At 55.4% G+C, this 20,041-nt stretch overlaps 1 protein-coding gene across 1 annotated transcript; it reads right to left on the reverse strand.

Moving 5' to 3' along the window:
- Positions 1–1,324: 1,324 nt before the first annotated feature.
- Positions 1,325–18,802, reverse strand: DLL4 (delta like canonical Notch ligand 4). The gene is made up of 11 exons (XM_038741085.1): positions 18,713–18,802; positions 18,321–18,590; positions 15,374–15,431; positions 13,047–13,310; positions 11,947–12,007; positions 11,702–11,832; positions 9,804–9,973; positions 5,702–5,921; positions 3,123–3,831; positions 2,776–2,884; positions 1,325–2,023 (listed from the first exon to the last, which is right to left on the reverse strand). Exons 1-11 carry the CDS (start codon positions 18,800–18,802, stop codon positions 2,018–2,020), a joined length of 2,088 nt encoding a protein of 695 aa, XP_038597013.1. The 3' UTR covers positions 1,325–2,017.
- Between the last annotated feature and the right edge of the window lie 1,239 nt (positions 18,803–20,041).

Below are 20,041 nucleotides of genomic sequence, written 5' to 3' on the forward strand. Positions count from 1 at the left end.
GCTGTCAAAGTGCTTTGGAATGAAAAAGCACCACACAAATTCTAGGTGCCGTCCTTACCCTGCTGTGTGTGTGAATTTCCGTGTGTGTGTGTGTGTGTGTGTGTGTGTGTGTGTGTGTGTGTGTGTGTGTGTGTGTGTGTGTGTGTGTGTACACGTCAGGGCCCACGTGTACTCTGAGGTGAGTCAACCTCAGGGAATCGGCAGGGAGGTTTTGTGGTGTCTATACCCTGCGTATGCATGGACTCTGCAGTGAGCTGTCGCTTAAGTGAGAGCGTATCCTCTGCCCCATGTCTGTGTCTGCTGCACTGCTCTTTATAGAGGCTGCGTGTGCACATGTGTGACGGGCTGGGGGGCCGCACTGGAGTGTGTGTAACACGTTGTGCTCAATTAGGAACCAGGCAGGTGGTGAGGCCAGGCCCAGAGCTTGGAGGCATCTGCTCGGTCGCAGTCTCCCAACCGCTGTTGGGCACGAGGTGGGTGGGGGTCCGGGCAGGGAGCTTTGGGGGGCCTCACCCCCAGGTCAGCTTCCCGTCGCTCTCCCCGGGGCAGGAGCCAGCCCTCAGGAAGGTGGTCCTGCCCGGCCCCCGACAACAGGGCCGGGCTGTGACCCCCGTGCCCGCGGAGGGTCTCCATGTCTACCCGCCAACACCCACCGAGCCCTTCCCCTCTCCCGGGAAACCAGGGAAGGGGTGTCTGTTTACTGCTGCTGTTGTCCTCTCCCAAGCGCTTAGTACAGTGCTCTGCCCAAAGCAAGCGCTCAATAAATACAACTGAATGACTGGAGAGGGGTGAGTGAGGAAGAGGTGAGGGCCCGATCTCCCTGGGAGGCAGAAAACAGGAGCTGAGAGCCCAACCTGCTCTCCACTCAGTGTCCATTCAGGTACGGGGAGGAAAGAAGGGTTAAGGGGAGGAGGCTTGGGAGAGGAGAAAAGCTGAGGGGCTTTTCGGGAGAGAGTGTGGGGAAGGGAGAGTGGGAGAGACGCCCAGCACACGTAGGATGGGGGAGCAGATCCGGCCTCTGCCGTGACCCCCGCCCCGGGGAACCGCAATAACGCTCCGCACACTGCCGTTTGGGATTATAAATATACATTATATACAAAATAATGTTATCAAATGTAGAAAGGTCAGTGCTTCTGATTCTTTAAATTATTGAAATCCTAGGCTCCAAAATAAACTACCACGAACAATAAAAATCCATATTATTGATTGTTGAAGGTCGGCGTTCAAGGTGACGGTGGGGGGAAGGGAGGCCCGCGGCGGCCAGGGCGGGGGGATTTCGGGGGTGGGGGTTAGGGACCAGGCCGACGGCGGCGAAAGGGAAGGGCGCCCTGGTTCCCGGAGCCCCCACCTCCACTGGAGTTTGCACTAATATTGCAGTCCCTGCAGGGAGGAACCCAGGACCGGCAGATCTTTCCGGAGGCCGGTGGACCCCGGAAACCAGGGTGGGATGGGGGGCGGGAGGCGGGGACTGCCCCCCAAAGCAGGGGAAGGGGGTCGGCCGCCTTGCCCCCACCCCTCTTCCCGCTCCCAGGCCAATTCGGGAGTCGGGGCTCGCCCCCTCCTCCCTTCTGGCCGGGAGGAGAGCGCCCACCTTCCCAGGCCTCTCCAGCCAACCTCTGTGGCCGCATCCAGCCCACCCACCGGTGCCGTTCAGTGTAGCCCCCGGTGCCCGCCGCGTTCCCACGGTGGCATCGGTGGGACCGTCGAGGCCGCGGCCCCCCCGCAGGCCTTCCTCCAGCCCCCTGGCCGGCCCCCACTGTAGATGCCGGCTGGACCGGTGCAGGGGGTGACCGTCGTCTCCTCTGCGGGTCGGGGGACCCCACCGGGCGCCTCAATCGCTTCAGTCCCCAGCCCGTCCGTCTGTCCATCCGTCCGTCCTCCTCCTCCTCCTGAGAGCAGCACGTTGCATAAGGAAAGTGTCCCCGCCCCCGCATCCAGGGCGCCAGTGTAAACAGTGCAGCAGGAGCGGAGCGGCGGCCCCGGGACGCGCCTCGGACATCCAGGCTGAACTCCGGCCTTATACCTAGGTGGAGTCGGAGAGAGACGGGGCGGCGGTGAGCCCGGGACCCTGTGGATGGAGGGCCCAAGGGACAAAGGGATGAAGGGACGAAAGGACGAAGGGACGAAAGGATGAAGGGACGAAAGGACGAAGGGAAGAGAGAGGGGCAAGTGGAGGGCGCGCACGGAAGCGGCCCCGGGGTCCCAAAGGTCAATCCGGGCCTCCACCCCAGCTAGGCAGAGGTCCCAACGTGGCCTGCCTCCAGCACTTAGTTCAGTGCTCTGAGCACAGTAAACGCTCGCTAAATACGACTGAAGGAACCAGGGAGATCGGGGAGGTCTTGCCCCCCTTCTTCCTCGCCCCTTAACCGCCCCCGCCCAGCTCCCGGTAAGCATAAAGCAGGGCGGTTTTCGAATGTTCCTCGTGGGTGGGTGTGGGCACGGGTATAGGCGGGCACAGACGTGGGAAGGCGGAAGGGAGGCCCAGGGAGCAGAACTTCCCACGGTCCCCGCCCCTCCGGGCCGGGCCCGGGGAGAGGCGGGGGAGTGGTGGGGTGGGAGGGAGGGTACGGGGGAGGAGGAGGAGGAGGAGAGGGCGGTGGAGGGTGACCCGGCCCCGGCCCATCGGCAGCTGGGAAGCAGAGGCCGGAGCTTGGCCCGGAGCCCGGCCCGCCAACACCCCGGCAGGAAGGCTCCCGTTTCAAGCCGGCACGAGCCCGGAGCCCGGTCCTCCGCTGCCCCCGCGCCCCGCCCTGGGGTGGCCCCGGCCCCACGCACCTCCGTGGCGATGACACACTCGTTTCTCTCCTCTGATATCAAACACACTGACTGGTACATGGAGTCCCGCGGGGGGCATATCGCTGATATCCGACACTCGGGCTTGTCGCTGCGGGAAGTCGGGGAGGGCGGTGGTCAGCTCCCGGGGCCAGGGAGCAGGCAGGTGCCCCCACGCAGCCCTCCCCGCCGAGACCCATCCCCGCCCGGCCTTCCCCAACCCCTTCTAGGCTGTGAGTCGCGTAGGGACCCTCTCTGCGTGTTGTCCTTCCCAAGCGCCAAGGCCAGTGCTCTGCACGCAGGAAGCGCTCAATAAATACGATGGAACGAAGGAGGGGGCGACCCCTCACCTGGGTATCCTCAGTGGCACCTTCTCGCCCAGCCCCTTGTCGCTGGGCGGGTATTTGGCCGTGGGGGCGGGCGGGGCCAGGTTGGGGTTGTGCCTGCCGTTGAGCGGCTTGGTGCAGTTGGATTTGTCCTCCCCACAGTCCACCTCCAGCTCCTTCTTCTGGTTGGTGTTCTTCAGCTGGCCGGCGGGAACCAGGTTATCCTTCTGGAAGTCCGACAGGTTGTTCATGGCGCCGCCGCCGCCGCCGCCGCCGGGCTCGGCCCTCCGGGCCCGCAGCTGCCTCACGGCCACGGCCACCATGGCCAGCAGGACCAGAACGGCCACCAGGCCGGCGCCCAGGGAGGCGGCCACCCACGGGAAGCCGGCGGCGGGTGCGGGCTGTTGGTAGGCCAGGAACTCGCAGCGGTGGCCCATGAAGCCGTAGGGGCAGCGGCAGACGTAGCCGCTCGGCGACGCCTCCGGGAAGCAGGTGGCTCCGTTCTGGCAGGGCCCGGGGGCGCAGGGGTCCGCGGGTTCCCGCAGCTCGCAGCGCCCGCCCGAGAAGCCCGGGGGGCAGGCGCAGGCGAAGCCGTTGACCAGGTCGCGGCAGGAGCCGCCGTGGGCGCAGGGGTTGCAGGCGCAGTCGTTGACGTTGATCTCGCAGCGGGCGCCGCTGAACCCGGGCTGGCAGCGGCACATGCGATTGGCCCTCCACTCCTGGCACTGGCCCCCTGCGGGGACGGAGCCTCGGTCAGCGCCCAGGCCCGGCCGGGGCCGCCCGCCCTCCTCCCCTCCGTGTGATTTGGGCCAGGTGACTTCTCCCGGCCTCAGTGGGTAGGGACTGTCTCTATGTGTTGCCAATTTGTACTTCCCAAGCGCTTAGTACAGTGCTCTGCACATAGTAAGCGCTCAATAAATACGATTGATGATGATGATGATGATCTGTAAAATGGGGATGAAGACGGCGAGCCCGCCCCGCCGTGGGACAACCTGATCACCTTCTATCTATCCCAGTGCTTGGCACATAGTAAGCGCTTAACAGATGCCGTCATTATTAGTAACGGATGCCATTTCAAACAGTACGGTGCCGTCGAGTGAACGAATGTGGACGGTTTACTATTAACGGATACCATTTCAAACAGTACGGTGCCGTCGAATGAACGAATGAGGACCGCAAACCCGTCTCTAGATTGTCGGCTCTTTGTGGGCGGGGAACTTGTCCACCGACTCTGTCCTCTCCCAAGCGCTCATTACAGTGCTCTGCCCGCGGTAAGCGCTCAAATAGAGAAGCAGTGTGGCTCAATGGAAAGAGCACGGGCTTTGGAGTCAGAGGTCATGGGTTCAAATCCCGGCTCCGCCACTTAGCTGTGTGACTTTGGGCAACTTCTCTGGGGCTCAATTACCTCATCTGTAAAATGGGGATGAAGACTGTGAGCCCCACATGGGACAACCTGATCACCTTGTAACCTCCCCAGCACTTAGAACAGTGCTTTGCACATAGTAAGCCCTTAATAAATGCCATTTAAAAAAAAATACGATTCATCTGTCGAACGGAACAAGCATCCTGCAGTTAGGGGTGTCCCTTCCTTGGCCCATAACAATAATAATAATAATGATGGCATTTATTAAGCACTTACTATATGCAAAGCACTTTTCTAAGCACTGGGGAGATTACAAGGTGATCGGGTTGTCCCACGGGGGGCTCAGTCTTAATCCTCATTTTACAGATCAATCAATCAATCATGTCTATTGAGCTTTTTCATTCATTCATTCAATCGTATTTATTGAGCGCTTACTGTGTGCAGAGCACTGGACTAAGCGCTTGGGAAGTCCAAGTTGGCAACATATAGAGACGGTCCCTACCCAACAGTGGGCTCACAGTCCAGAAGTGGGAGACAGAGAACAAAACAAAACATACTAACAAAATAAATAGAATAAATATGTACAAGTAAAATAAATCTATTAATAAGTACGTGCAAACATATATACATATATACAGGTGCTGTGGGGAAGGGAAGGAGGTAATACTTGCAAACATATATACATCTATACAGGTGCTGTGGGGAAGGGAAGGAGGTAATACGTGCGAACATATATACATATATACAGGTGCTGTGGGGAAGGGAAGGAGGTAATACGTGCAAACATATATACATATATACAGGTGCTGTGGGGAAGGGAAGGAGGTAATACGTGCAAACATATATACATATATACAGGTGCTGTGGGGAAGGGAAGGAGGTAGTACGTGCGAACATACATACATATATACAGGTGCTGTGGGGAAGGGAAGGAGGTAATACGTGCGAACATATATACATATATACAGGTGCTGTGGGGAAGGGAAGGAGGTAATACGTGCAAACATATATACATATATACAGGTGCTGTGGGGAAGGGAAGGAGGTAATACGTGCGAACATATATACATATATACAGGTGCTGTGGGGAAGGGAAGGAGGTAAGGCGGGGGGAAGGAGGGGGCTCAGTCTGGGAAGGCCTCCTGGAGGAGGTGAGCTCTCAGTAGGGCCTAAAAATACGGAACGTTTCACGAATTTGCGTGCCATGAGGTAACCGAGAGGGTCAGCGGGGGAGACGTACCGTTGGCACAGGGGTTGCCAGTACAGCGGTCGACCTTCTTCTCGCAGTTGGAGCCGGTGAAGCCCGGCGGGCAGTCGCAGGCGTAGCTGGCCCCCTGCGCCCGCTCCCGGCAGGAGCCGCCGTTGAAGCAGGGAAAATCGGCACAGCTCAGGCTGCTGAGCTCGCAGTGCGGCCCGTAGTAGCCGGGCGGGCACAGGCAGTGGAACCCGTGGTCCAGGTCCTGGGGGGCCGGAGGGGGAAAGAGAGTCAGACCGGGCCTAGCGGAGGGGTGTGAATCATCATCATCATCATCATCATCATCATCAATCGTATTTATTGAGCGCTTACTATGTGCAGAGCACTGGACTAAGCACTTGGGAAGTACAAATTGGCAACATACAGAGACAGTCCCTACCCAACAGTGGGCTCACAGTCTAAAAGGGGGAGACAGAGAACAAAACCAAACATACTAACAAAATAAAATAAATAGAATAGATATGTACAAGTAAAATAAATAAATAGAGTAATAAATCTGTACAAACATATATACATATATACAGGTGCTGTGGGGAAGGGAAGGAGGTAAGATGGGGGGATGGAGAGGGGGACGAGGGGGAGAGGAAGGAAGGGGCTCAGTCTGGGAAGGCCTCCTGGAGGAGGTGAGCTCTCAGCAGGGCCTTGAAGGGAGGAAGAGAGCCAGCTTGGCGGATGGGCAGAGGGATTGGGGGCATTCCGGGCCCGGGGGAGGACGTGGGCCGGGGGTCGATGGCGGGACAGGCGAGAACGAGGCCTAAGGGTGAGGAGATTAGCGGCGGAGGAGCGGAGGGTGCGGGCTGCGATGGAGAAGGACAGAAGGGAGGGGAGGGAGGAGGGGGCGAGGGGATGGATGGACAGCCTGGAAGCCCAGGGTGAGGAGTTTCTGCCTGATGCGCAGATTGATTGGTAGCCATTGGAGGTTTTTGAGGATTTTTGAGAATCGCAAGCTCTGTTAATAATAATAATAATAATGATGGCATTTGTTAAGCGCTTCCTATGAGCATTAAGCGCTTTAGTAGGAGCCGAGGACTGGACTGCTTGGAGAAGCAGCGTGGCTCAGTGGAAATCAATCAATCAATCAATCGTGTTTATTGAGCGCTTACTGTGTGCAGAGCACTGGACTAAGCGCTTGGGAAGTACAAGGCGGCAACACATAGAAACCGTCCCTACCCAACAGCGGGCTCACGGTCTAGAAGGGGGAGACAGAGAACAAAACCAAACATAAGAGCCCGGGCTTTGGAGTCAGAGGTCATGGGTTCAAATCCCGGCTCTGCCACTTGAAAGCTGGGTCACTTCACTTCTCTGGGCCTCAGTTATCTCACCTGTAAAATGGGGATTGGGATTGGCCCCTTCCTTCCTCTCCCCCTCATCCCCCCTCAACCCCCCCATCTTGCCTCCTTCCCTTCCCCACAGCACCTGTATATATGTGTATATGTTTGTACAAATTTGTTACTCTATTTGTTTATTTATTTTACTTGTACATATCTATTCTATTTATTTTATTTTGTTAGTATGTTTGGTTTTGTTCTCTGTCTCCCCCTTTTAGACTGTGAGCCCACTGCTGGGTAGGGACTGTCTCTATATGTTACCAACCTGCGCTTCCCAAGCGCTTAGTCCAGTGCTCTGCACACAGTAAGCGCTCAATAAATACGATTGTTGATGATGATGATGATGATGATTGTGAGCCCCATGGGGATGGGGACTGTGTCCGACCTGATTGCCTTGTATCCACCTCAGCACTTAGAACAGTGGCTGGCACGTAGTAAGCGCTCAAGACCACAATCAGCTGTGTGACTTTGGGCAAGTCACTTCACTTCTCTGGGCCTCAGTTGCCTCATCTGTAAAATGGGGGATTAATAATAATAATAACGGTATTTGTTAAGCTCTTACTATGTGCCGAGCACTGGGGTTAGAACAGTGTTTTGCACATAGTAAGCCCTTAGCAAATACCACCACTATTGTTATTATTAAACAGGGTAATTGGGTTGTCCCACATTGGGCTCACACTCTTCATCTCCATTTTACAGACTGTGAGCCCCCCGTGGGACAACTTGATCACCTTGTAACCTCCCCAGCGCTTAGAACAGTGTTTTGCACATAGTAAGCACTTAATAAACGCCATTATTATTATAATTATTATTATTACTAAATGCTGCAGCAGCTAATCGGGTCCCAAGTTGGGCTCACAATCTACGCAGGAGGAGCAACAGGGATTGGATCCCCATTCTGCAGCGGAGGGAACTGAGGCACGGAGAAGCGAATAATAATAACAGTGGTATTTGTAAACGTTTACTCTGTGCCAAGCGCTGGTCTAAGCGCGGGGGTAGATACAAGGTCATCAGGTTGGACACGATCCCCGTCCCACACGGGGCTCGCGTTAATCCCCATTGAACAGATGAGGTCACTGAGGCACAGAGAAATGAAGCGCCTTGCCCAAAATGTCACACAGCAGGTAAGCTGAGGAGCCAGGATTAGAACTCAGGTCCTCCGACTCCCAGGGCCGGGCTCTTTCCGCTTCTCCGGCGGTCGGCCCGTCCCCCGCGATAGACTGTAGCCTCCAAGGTCCCCCATTAGGTCCCCCCAAGTGCCCACCTCGGCACTCAGCAGGTGCCCATTCTAGTCCCTAGAACCCGGGGTGCTTGGCACATAGTAAGTGCTTGGCTTAGTGGGAAGAGCCCGGGCTTGGGAGTCAGAGGTTGTGGGTTCTAATCCCGCCTCTGCCACTTGTCAGCTGTGTGATTTGGGGCAAGTGACTCGCTTCTCGGGGCCTCAGCAACTGCATCTGTAAAATGGGGATGAAGACTGTGAGCCCCACGTGGGGCAACCTGATCATCTTGTATCTATCCCAGTGCTTAGAACAGTGCTTGGCACATAGTAAGCGCTTAACAAATGCCATCATTATTATTAACGGACACCATTTCAAACAGTACAGTGCCGTCGAATGAACGAATGTGGACCGTAAACTGCAAGCCCCTCTCTAGATTGTCGGCTCTTTGTGGGCGGGGAAATTGTCTACCGACTCTGTCCTCTCCCAAGCGCTCAGTACAGTGCTCTGCCCATAGTAAGCGCTTAACTACGATTCATCGGTCGAATGGAACAAGCATCCTGCAGTTAGGTGTGTCCCTTTCCTGGCCCATAATAATAATAATAGTAATGGCATTTATTAAGCGCTTACTATGCGCAAAGCACTGTTCTAAGCGCTGGGGAGATTACAAGGTGATCAGACTGTCCCACGGGGGGCTCAGTCTTCATCCCCGTTTTACAGATGAGGGAACTGAGGCCCAGAGAATAATAATAATGATGATGGCATTTGTTAAGCGGTTACTATGTGCCAAGCACTGTTCTAAGCACTGGGGAGATTACAAGGTGATCAGGTTGTACCACGGAAGGGGGCTCACAGTCTTAAGCCCCATTTTACAGATGAGGTAACTGAGGCCCAGAGAATAATAATAATAATGATGATGGCATTTGTTAAGCGGTTACTATGTGCCAAGCACTGTTCTAAGCGCTGGGGAGGTTACAAGGTGATCAGGTTGTCCCACAGGGGGGCTCACAGTCTTAAGCCCCATTTTACAGATGAGGTAACTGAGGCCCAGAGAATAATTATAATGATGATGATGGCATTTGTTAAGCAGTTACTATGTGCCAAGCACTGTTCTAAGCGCTGGGGAGGTGATCAGGTTGTCCCACAGAGGGCTTACAGTCTTTATCCCCATTTTACAGATGAGGTAACTGAGGCCCAGAGAAGTGAAGTGACTTGCCCAAAGTCACCCAGCTGACAACTGGCGGACCCGTGACCTCTGACTCCAAAGCCTGCCCTCTTTCCACTGAGCCAGGCTGCTTCCCATGAAGGGTCATTATCCCCGAAAGCGTCCCTCCTGCCCCCTGGATGAACTCCTGTCCCCCAGGAGTCAGGCAGAAGACGCGCTCTTGCAGCAATATCTGCTATTTAGTGACCGTAAGCGCTCACTAAATAGCGAAGGGATGACCGCCAGTCCCCGAAACCCTTGCGGCCCGGACCATCCCTGGCCTGGGATGGTCTCCTAATCCGGGGTCCAGGGCGGGCGCGCGGAGTGGGGGGTCTCACCGTGCAGCTGCCGCCGTTCCGGCAGGGATTGCTGTCGCACTCGCTGACCTCCAGCTCGCAGTCCACGCCGGTGAAGCCGGGCGGGCAGGAGCACGTGTAGCTTCCCTGGCCCGTGTTGGAGCAGGTGGCTCCGTTCTTGCACGGAGTGTGATGGGTGCAGTAATTCAGGTCTGTGGAGAACGGCGGGGTCAGGCTGGGACCCCTCCCCGGCCCCCGGGACCCCTGCCCGGTGAAGGCTTTGGGAGCGGGAAAGGGATGACCCGCGTGTGCGCAAGCAGGACTAGGGAAAGTACAAGCGTGCAAGAGAGAACGTGACCGTTTTGGGTTTTTATGGCATTTATTAAGCGCTTACTATGTGCAAAGCACTGTTCTAAGCGCTGGGGATCTTACAAGGTGATCAGGTTGTCCCACGGGGGGCTCACAGTCGATCCCCAATTTACGGATGAGGTTACTGAGGCACAGAAAAGGTGTGACATAATAATAATGATGATGGCATTTATTAAGCGCTTACTATGTGCGAAGCACTGTTCTAAGTGCTGGGGATCTTACAAGGTGATCAGGTTGTCCCACGGGGGGCTCACAGTCAATCCCCAATTTACGGATGAGGTTACTGAGGCATAGAAAAGGTGTGACATAATAATAATGATGATGGCATTTATTAAGCGCTTACTATGTGCAAAGCACTGTTCTAAGCTCTGGGGATTTTATTTATTCTATTTATTTTATTTTGTTAATATGTTTTGCCTTGTTGTCTGTCTCCCCCTTCTAGACTGTGAGCCCACTGTTGGGTAGGGACCGTCTCTATATGTTGCCAACTTGTCCTTCCCAAGCGCTTAGTACAGTGCTCTGCACACAGTAAGTGCTCAATAAATACGATTGAATGAATGAATGAATGAATTACTCTATTTATTTATTTATTTTATTTGTACATATTTATTTTATTTATTTTATTTTGTTAATATGTTGTCTTGTTGTCTGTCTCCCCCTTCTAGACTGTGAGCCCACTGTTGGGTAGGGACCGTCTCTATATGTTGCCAACTTGTCCTTCCCAAGCTCATAGTACAGTGCTCTGCACACAGTAAGCGGGCAAGTCACTTAACTCCTCTGGGCCTCAGTTCCCTCATCTGACAAATGGGGATTAAGACTGTGAGCCCCCTGTGGGACAACCTGATCACCTTGTAACCTCCCCAGCGCTTAGAACAGTGCTTTGCACATAGTAAGCGCTTAATAAATGCCATAAAAAAATACATACGATTGAATGAATGAATGAAATCCCCCATTTTCCAGATGAGTTAACAGGCCCAGAGAAGTTAAATGACTTGCCCAAAATCACACGGCTGACAATTGGCAGAGCCGGGATTTGAACCCGTGATGAACTCTGATTCCAAAGCCAATGCCATTATTATTATCATTCTCATTAAGCGTTTAACAAATGCCATTATTATTATCATTATCATTATTATCATCATCATCATCAATCGTATTTATTGAGCGCTTACTGTGTGCAGAGCACTGTACTAAGCGCTTGGGAAGTACAAGTTGGCAACATATAGAGACAGTCCCTACCCAACAGTGGGCTCACAGTCTTATTATTATTATTATTAATCACTTAACCTGATCACCTTGTAACCGCCCCAGAACAGTGTGTTGCACATAGTAAGCGCTTAAGAAATGCCATCATAATTATTATTATTCTACCTCCCATTCATTCATTCATTACTGAGCGCTTACTGTGTGCAGAGCACTGGACTAAGCGCTGGGGAAGTATAAGTTGGCAACATATAGAGACGGTCCCTAGCCAGGCCCCGGGCTCTCCCCACCAGGCCAAGCGGTATCGCAGACCGTGTGTGAGCATGTGCGAGCGTGCAGCGGCCCCGGCCCCCCGTGGCGGCCCCCACCTTGGTCGCAGAAGAGTCCTCCCCAGCCCTCGTCACAGGTACACTGCCACGGGATGCTGCATGTGCCGTGGCGGCATCCCACGTGCGGGATGCACTGGTCGCAGAGGCGGCCTTGCCAGCCGGGGCGGCAGCTGCGGCAGAGGGGGTGCGGGGTCAGCCAGAGGTCCCCCCCACCGCCCCGTCCCCAGCCCGAACACGGCCCTCCGGTCCCCCCTACCCACCGTCCCGCGCCCCCGGACACTCACAGGCATTCCCCCGGCTTGTTGCAGTAGCCGTTCTGTTCGGTGCAGCCCGCCAGGCAGATGGCTGTCGGGGGGGGGGGGGGAAAGAGGGACAAGCCAAGGCGACGGTGAGTGAGGGTGGCCACCACGGGCGACCCCCCTCCGGTGAGTGTGTGGGTGGCAAACGGACCCCAGGTGACCCCCGGGGTGGTCAATCAGCCAGCCTGGCATTGCGGATAAGGCGCAGGCCCGGGCTCTAATTCCAACTCTGCCACATGGTCTGCTCGGTGACCTTGGCCAAGTCACTTCACTTCTCCACGCCCCGGGTTACCTCATCTGTAAAGTGGGGAGTAATACTGTGAACCCCGTGCTGATTATCAATCAGTCAATCAATCAATTGTATTTATTGAGTGCTTACTGTGTGCAGAGCACTGGACTAAGCGCTTGGGAAGTACAAGTTGGCAACATTTCATTCATTCATTCAATCGTATTTATTGAGCGCTTACTGCGTGCAGAGCACTGGACTAAGCGCTTGGGAAGTCCAAGTTGGCAACATATAGAGACAGTCCCTACCCAACAGTGGGCTCACAGTCTATCTTGCATCTTGTATATATGTATATATGTTTGTACATATTTATTACTCTATTTATTTTACTTGTACATATCTATTCTATTTATTTTTTTTTGTTATTATGTTTGGTTTTGTTCTCTGTCTCCCCCTTCTAGACCGTGAGCCCGCTGTTGGGTAGGGACCGTCTCTAGATGTTGCCAACTTGGACTTCCCAAGCGCTTAGTCCAGTGCTCTGCACAGAGTAAGCCCTCAATCAATACGATTGATTGATTAGAAGTCTATGTTGCCGACTTCTATTTCCCAAGTGCTTAGTCCAGTGCTCTGCACACAGTAAGCGCTCAATCAATACGATTGATTGATTGATTGATTAGAAGTCTATGTTGCCGACTTGTACTTCCCAAGGGCTTAGTCCAGTGCTCTGCACACAGTTAGCACTCAGTAAATATGATTGAATGAATGAATGAATGAGTGGATGGACGTTCCCTCCCTATGAGGGGAGGGAGAGGCCACCAGGGCCGGGGCCCAAATGCGAAGCCCGGCGGTGGGCGCTTACGCTGGTCGCAGTATTCGCCGGTCCAGCCGGGCAGGCAGGAGAGGCTGCCGTCCGCCTGGCAGACGTAGTGGCCGAAGTGGTCATCCCGGCGTTTGCAGAGTCGCGAGCAGCTGTCCCCGTAGTAGTGGTCACTGCAGATGACGCGGTAGGAATACCGCAGCCGCGTGCGAGGCCCGCTCTGCTCGTCCAGAGACCAGTCCTCGCCCACGGCCAGCGGACGCTGGATGGCTATCTTGCTGATCAACGAGTCTGCGGGCAGGGGTCCTGGGGGGGGATGGTGAGATGGGGGAGAAAAAACGGGGGGTCAGAGAAGGAGGGGGTGTATGTGGTCAGCCACCCCCCAACATCCCTGGCTCGTCCTGAGCAGCCAAGCTGACCCGCTCCCTTCGCCCCGGACCAACAGTTCCAACGAAGGAAAAAAATAAATAAAATGAAAATTGGAGGGAAAAAAAAAGAGGGGGGAAAAAACGAAAAATCAATCAATCAATCAATCAATCAATCGTATTTATTGAGCGCTTACTATGTGCAGAGCACTGTACTAAGCGCTTGGGAAGTACAAATTGGCAACACATAGAGACAGTCCCTACCCAACAGTGGGCTCACAGTCTAAAAGTCTAAAATCCAAAAGAATCAACCCAAACCACATCCCCATATTGATTCACGGGCCGGGCGGAGGATGGTGCTGTAAGATTGGGGTTTTCTGGGTTGGGTTTTTTTTTTTTTTTTTCCTTTTCAAAGTGAGAATTGTTGTGCTGCTGAAATATCCTTTTCCTCTGTGTCAGAACAACATCCCAAAGCCATTATTCCCTTTCCAAAAGAGCGGAATTCGCGAAAGGTGTAAAATACAGGAAGGGGCCCGTCAGCGGCGCTGGCAGCCCTCGCTCTCTCACCGCCGAGCTCCCCGCGTTCCCACGCCCAAAATAACCCGCAGGAAACGCAATTGTGCTGGAGATTAGGGAGCAGGAGGAATCAAAGCGTGGGGAGCAGGTCCTGGGCCCGGAGCGGGACGGCCTGCGCCTCCCCATCCCCACAAACTCCCGCCTTTTATTAATAATAATAATGATGATGGTATTTGGGAAGCGCTCACTATGTGCCAAGCACTGTTCTGAGCGCTGGGGGAGGATACAAGGTCAGCAGGTTGTCCCACAGTCTTCAACCCCATTTTGTAGATGAAGGTACTATTACTATTATGGTAGTAATAATATTATTACTATGTACTTACTAATACTAACACATACAATGTACTTACTAAGTAAGCACTTACTAATACTATGGTGGCTCCGGGGAAAGAGCCCGGCCTGGGGAGCCAGGGGTCGTGGGTTCTAATCCTGGCCCCGCCCCGTGTCAGCTGTGTGACCTCGGGCGAGTCACTTCACTTCTGTGGGCCTCAGTTCCCTCATTCTGTAAAATGGGGATTAAGACTGTGAGCCCCCGGTGGGACAACCTGATCACCTTGTAACCTCCCCAGTGCTCAGAACAGTGTTTTGCACATATTAAGTGCTTAATAAATGCCATCATTATTATTATTACTTATGTCTCAACTTTTCTGTGCCTCAGTGACCTCATCTGTAAAATGGGGATTAAGACTGTGAGCCCCCCGTGGGACAACCTGCTGACCTTAGTACAGAGCACTGTACTAAGCGCTCGGGAAGTCCAAGTTGGCAACATATAGAGATGGTCCCTACCCAACAGTGGGCTCACAGTCTAGAAGGGGGAGCCAGAGAACACAACCAAACATATTAACAAAATAAAATAAATAGAATATGTACAAGTAAAATAAATAGAGTAAAATACATACAAACATACATATATAGTATATATGTATGTTTGTACGTATTTATTACTATATATATAGTATATATATACTATGCTATACTATATATAGTATATATATCTGTATATATATACTATATGTATATATATACAGATTTATGTTTGTACGTATTTATTACTATATATATACTATGCTATATATAGTATATATATCTGTATATATATACACTATATGTATATATATATATGCAGATTTTTTCCAAGCGCTTAGCGCAGTGGTCTGCACACAGTCAGCACTCCACAAACAGCACCCCTGTTCTAAGGGGCGGGGGGATCAGGAGGTCCCCCGTGGGGCTCCCACTCTTTACCCCCATTTTACGGATGAGGAAACTGAGGCCCAGAGAAGTGGCTCGCCCCAAGTCACCCAGAAGTGGAGGAAGCGGGATTCGAACCCACGACCGGTGACTCCCAAGCCACGGAGCCTTGGCCTCCCCCCGCCCCCAAAGCAAGGCCGGTTAACCCTTGAAGTCCCCGCTGCCCACAACGCTCCTCACCTGCCGGTAGGTTGTCTCCGGGGGCGTGCCAGGCCTCGATGATGAGCGAGAAGGTGCCCTGGGTGGGGAGGGGGCGACAGGGGGGGCGGTCAGTACAGCCCCGGGGACCGAGGGAGGGGGAGGGGGAGGGACCGAGCAGCCGGCCGCTTTAATTAACCTAATTGCGGGATCGCGTTACCGTGGCCCGGAGCCACCGGGAGCCCGTTGGTGGCTAGGGATTATCTCTCTCTGCTGCCCAATTGGACTTCCCCAAGCGCTTAGCACAGTGCTTCGCACCCAGTCAGCGCCCCACAAATACGACTGCTTCATAATAATAAGGATGGTATTTGTTAACCGCTTACTAGGTGCAAAGCACTGTTCTAAGCGCTGCTTTCCAATGCTCTGCACACAGTCAGCGCCCCACAAATACGACTACTTAATAATAATGATGGTATTACTAGGTGCAAAGCACTGTTCTAAGCGCTGCTGTCCAAGCGCTCAGCGCAGTGGTTTGCACACAGTCAGCGCCCCACAATTACGACTGCTTAATAATAATAAGGATGGTATTTGTTAAGCACCTACTAGGTGCAAAGCACTGTTCTAAGCGCTGCTTTCCAATGCTCTGCACACAGTCGGCGCCCCACAAATACGACTGCTTAATAATAATAATGATAGTATTTGTTAAGCGCTTACTAGGTGCAAAGCACTGTTCTAAGCGCTGCTGTCCAAGCGCTGAGCGCAGTGCTCTGCACACAGTCAGCGCCCCATTAATACGACTGTACTTTCCAAGCGCTTAGCACAGTGCTCTGCACACAGTCAGCGCCCCACAAATACGACTGCTTAATAATAATAATGATGGTATTAAGCGCTTATTAGGTGCAAAGCACTGTTCTAAGCGCTGCTGTCCAAGCGCTGAGCGCAGTGCTCTGCACACAGTCAGCGCCCCACAAATACGACTGCTTAATAATAATAATGATGGTATTTGTTAAGCGCTTACAAGGTGCAAAGCACTGTTCTAAGCGCTGCTTTCCAAGTGCTCAGCGCAGTGCTCTGCACATAGTCAGCGCCCCACAGATACGACTGCTTAATAATAATAATGATGGTATTTGCTAAGCGCTTACTAGGTGCAAAGCACTGTTCTAAGCGCTGCTGTCCAAGCGCTGAGCGCAGTGCTCTGCACACAGTCAGCACTCCACAAATCCGACTGATCGAACTGTGCTTTCCAAGCGCTTAGCACAGTGGTCCGCACCCAGTCCGCGCCCCAGAAATACGATTGACTCGAACTGTAGTTTCCAAGCGCTTAGTCCAGTGCTGTGCACTCAGTAGGCGCTCAATAAATACGACTGAATGAATGACCGTCTCTATCTGCTGCCCAGTTGGACTTTCCAAGCGCTTAGTCCAGTGCTCTGCACTCAGTAGGCGCTCAATAAATACGACTGAATGAATGACCGTCTCTATCTGCTGCCCAGTTGGACTTTCCAAGCGCGTAGTCCGGTGCTCTGCACCCGGTAGGCGCTCAGTAAATACGACTGAATGGATGACACGACCGGATGAATGACTGTCTCTTATCTGTTGCCCCATTGGACTTTCCAAGCGCTTAGTCCAGTGCTCTGCACCCAGGAAGCGCTCAGTAAATATGACCGTCTCTATCAGCCGCCGAATTGGACTTTCCAAGCACGTAGTCCTGTACTCTGCACCCAGTAAGCGCTCAATAAATGCGACTGAATTAATGACCGTCTCAGCCGCCAAATTGGACTTTCCAAGCGCGTAGTCCGGTGCTCCGCACCCAGTGAGCGCTCAATAAATACGACCGAATGAATGACCGTCTCTATCAGTTGCCCCATTGGACTTTCCAAGCGCTTAGTCCAGTGCTCTGCACCCAATAAGCGCTCAATAAATACGACTGAATGAATGACCGTCTCTATCTGTTGGCCCATTGGACTTTCCAAGCGCTTAGTCCAGTGCTCTGCACCCAATAAGCGCTCAATAAATACGACCGAATGAATGACCGTCTCTATCAGTTGCCCCATTGGACTTCCCCAGCGCTTAGCCCAGTGCTGCGCCCTCGGGGAGCTTTCCCTCGAGACGCTGGCACGAAGGGGTGGCTCAGTGGAAAGAGCCCGGGCTTTGGAGCCAGAGGTCATGGGTTCAAATCCCGGTTCTGCCACTTGTCAGCTGGGACTTTGGGCAAGTCACTTCACTTCTCTGGGCCTCGGTTCCCTCAACTGTAAAATGGGGGGTTAATACTGTGAGACCCCCCGTGGGACAACCTGATCACCTTGTAACCTCCCCAGCGCTTGGACCAGTGCCTCAGTCCCCTCAACTGTAAAATGGGGATACCGTGAGCCCCCCGTGGGACAACCCGATCACCTTGTAACCTCCCCAGCGCTTAGAACAGTGCCTCAGTTCCCTCAGCTGAAAAATGGGGATACCGTGAGCCCCCCGTGGGACAACCTGGTCGCCTTGTAACCTCCCCAGCGCTTAGAACAGTGCCTCAGTTCCCTCAGCTGAAAAATGAGGATACCGTGAGCCCCCCGTGGGACAAGCTGATGACCTTGTAACCTCCCCAGCGCTTAGAGCAGTGTCTCAGTTACCTCAACTGTCAAATGGGGATGAAGACTGTGAGCCCCCCGTGGGACAACCTGATCACCTTGTAACCCCCCCAGCGCTTAGAACAGTGCCTCAGTTCCCTCAACTGTCAAATGGGGACGAAGACTGTGAGCCCCCCGTGGGACAAACTGATGACCTTGTAACCTCCCCAGCGCTTAGAGCAGTGCCTCAGTTCCCTCAACTGTCAAATGGGGATACCGTGAGCCCCCCGTGGGACAAGCTGGTCACCTTGTAACCTCCCCAGCGCTTCGAACAGTGCCCCGCACCCAGTAAGCGCTTCATAAATGCCATCGTTATTGCTAATGAATGCGACTGGAATGGCAGGGGTGGGAAGGGAGGGCGAGGGTCGGCGTCTCACCGGCCAGGTGAAGTTGAAGGGCAGCTGCAGGGGGTTGCGGCGGCCCCCGCGGCTCTGGTCCCGCACGGCGAAGGAGTTCCCCCCGAGGACGGGGGTGGCCAGGGCCCCGAAGGTGCAGGGCCCCGGGGACACGACGGCCTGGAAGTGTTTGAGGCAGAGGCGGAAGAAGGTCCGGCAGTGGGGGCGGCAGGCCCGGCCGCTGGCCAGCAGGCCCCGCTCGTTGGAGAACTCCTCCAGCTGCAGCTGGAACACGCCGGAGCCGGACGCCCACTGCGCCCGACGCCCCGACCGGACCGGGGGGACGCAGTCAGGACGCCCGTCGGGCCCCGGACGCCCCCCGCCCCGTCCCGTCCGTCCCCCCGTCCCTCCCTCCCTCCCGGAGGGGCCTTTACCTGCCGGCCCACGGTGGCCCACAGCAGCAGCAGCAGCAGCATCAGGGTGGGCAGCGGTAAGGGCAGGCCGGGGGCCCGGGCCCCGCCCATCCCCACGGACGCCGGCCTCCGCTCCGTCTCCCCTCCCCAACGCCCCCGACGGGTAAATCCAGGTGAGGACGCGCGGGCGGGCGGATGGACGGGCGGGCGGGCGGGCGGGCGGACCGACGGACGGACGGACGGATGGACGGGCGCGGGTGGGGGGACAATCCTGCGGACCGGAGCCCTCGGCCGGGCCGGTCCTGGGGAGCTGGAGGCTCTGCGAAGCGCTGCGCCGCGACGGGGGGAGGGAGGCGGAGGGGAGGAGGGAGTGGAGGGCCGCACGTTGCGCGGGGCGCTGTGGCTGTGGGCGGCGGGCGGCCCGGGGAGCCGCTTATATAGCCTGGCTCCGGTCCCCCGCTGCCCTGTCACTCACGATGACTCGGGTCACTCCCTCCTGCTCCTCCTCCCTGCTCCTCCTCCCTCCTCCCTCTCCTCCTCCTCCTCCTCCTCCTCCTCCTCCTCCTCCGCTGCGAGATCTGACGGGGGAGGGGGACCCCGGCCCCAGGTCCTGGGCCCCCTGGGCAGGCCGGAGGGGCCAGGGGGCCTTCCCCGAGGGGCTGGGCCGGGGGGACGGGGACGGGGCGGGGACCCCCCCCCCCACCCCGGGACGGGGGAGGGGGGAGGGAGAGGGGGAAGGGAGGGGGGAGGGGGGTGGGGGGGGCAAGGGGGAATGAGGGGGGAGGGGGAAGGGGGAGGAGAGGGGAAAGGGGAGAGGGAAGAAGGGCAGGGGGAGAGGAGGGGTAAGAGGGGGTGGGGGGAGGGGAGGGGTAAGAGGGGGATGGGGTGGAGGGGAGGGGTAAGAAGGGGGTGGGGAGGGGGGAGAGGAGGGGTAAGAGGGAATGGGGAGGGGTAAGAGGGGGTGGGATGGAGGGGAGAGGAGGGGCAAGGGGGATGGGGGTGGGTGGAGGGGGTAAGGGGGGAGGGGAGGGAGGAGGGGTAAGAGAGGGATGGGGAAGGGGGAGAAGGGGATGGGGAGGAGGGAGAGGAGGGGGAAGGGGGAGGGCGGAGAGGGGGAGGGGGAGAGGAGGGGTAAGAGGGGGAGGAGGGAGGGGGAGAGGGGAATGGGGAGGGGGAGAGGAGGGGTAAGAGGGAGGTGGGGAGGGGGGAGAGCAGAGGTAGGAGGGGGGATGGGGTGGGGTAAGAAGGGGATGGGGAGGGGGGAGAGGAGGGGTAGGAGGGGGGTGGGGAGGGGGGAGAGCAGGGGTAGGAGGGGGATGGGGTGGGGTAGAGGGGAGGGGTAAGAAGGGG

This window comes from Tachyglossus aculeatus (genome assembly GCF_015852505.1).
Source record: "Tachyglossus aculeatus isolate mTacAcu1 chromosome 12 unlocalized genomic scaffold, mTacAcu1.pri SUPER_6_unloc_1, whole genome shotgun sequence".
NCBI lineage: Eukaryota > Metazoa > Chordata > Mammalia > Monotremata > Tachyglossidae > Tachyglossus > Tachyglossus aculeatus.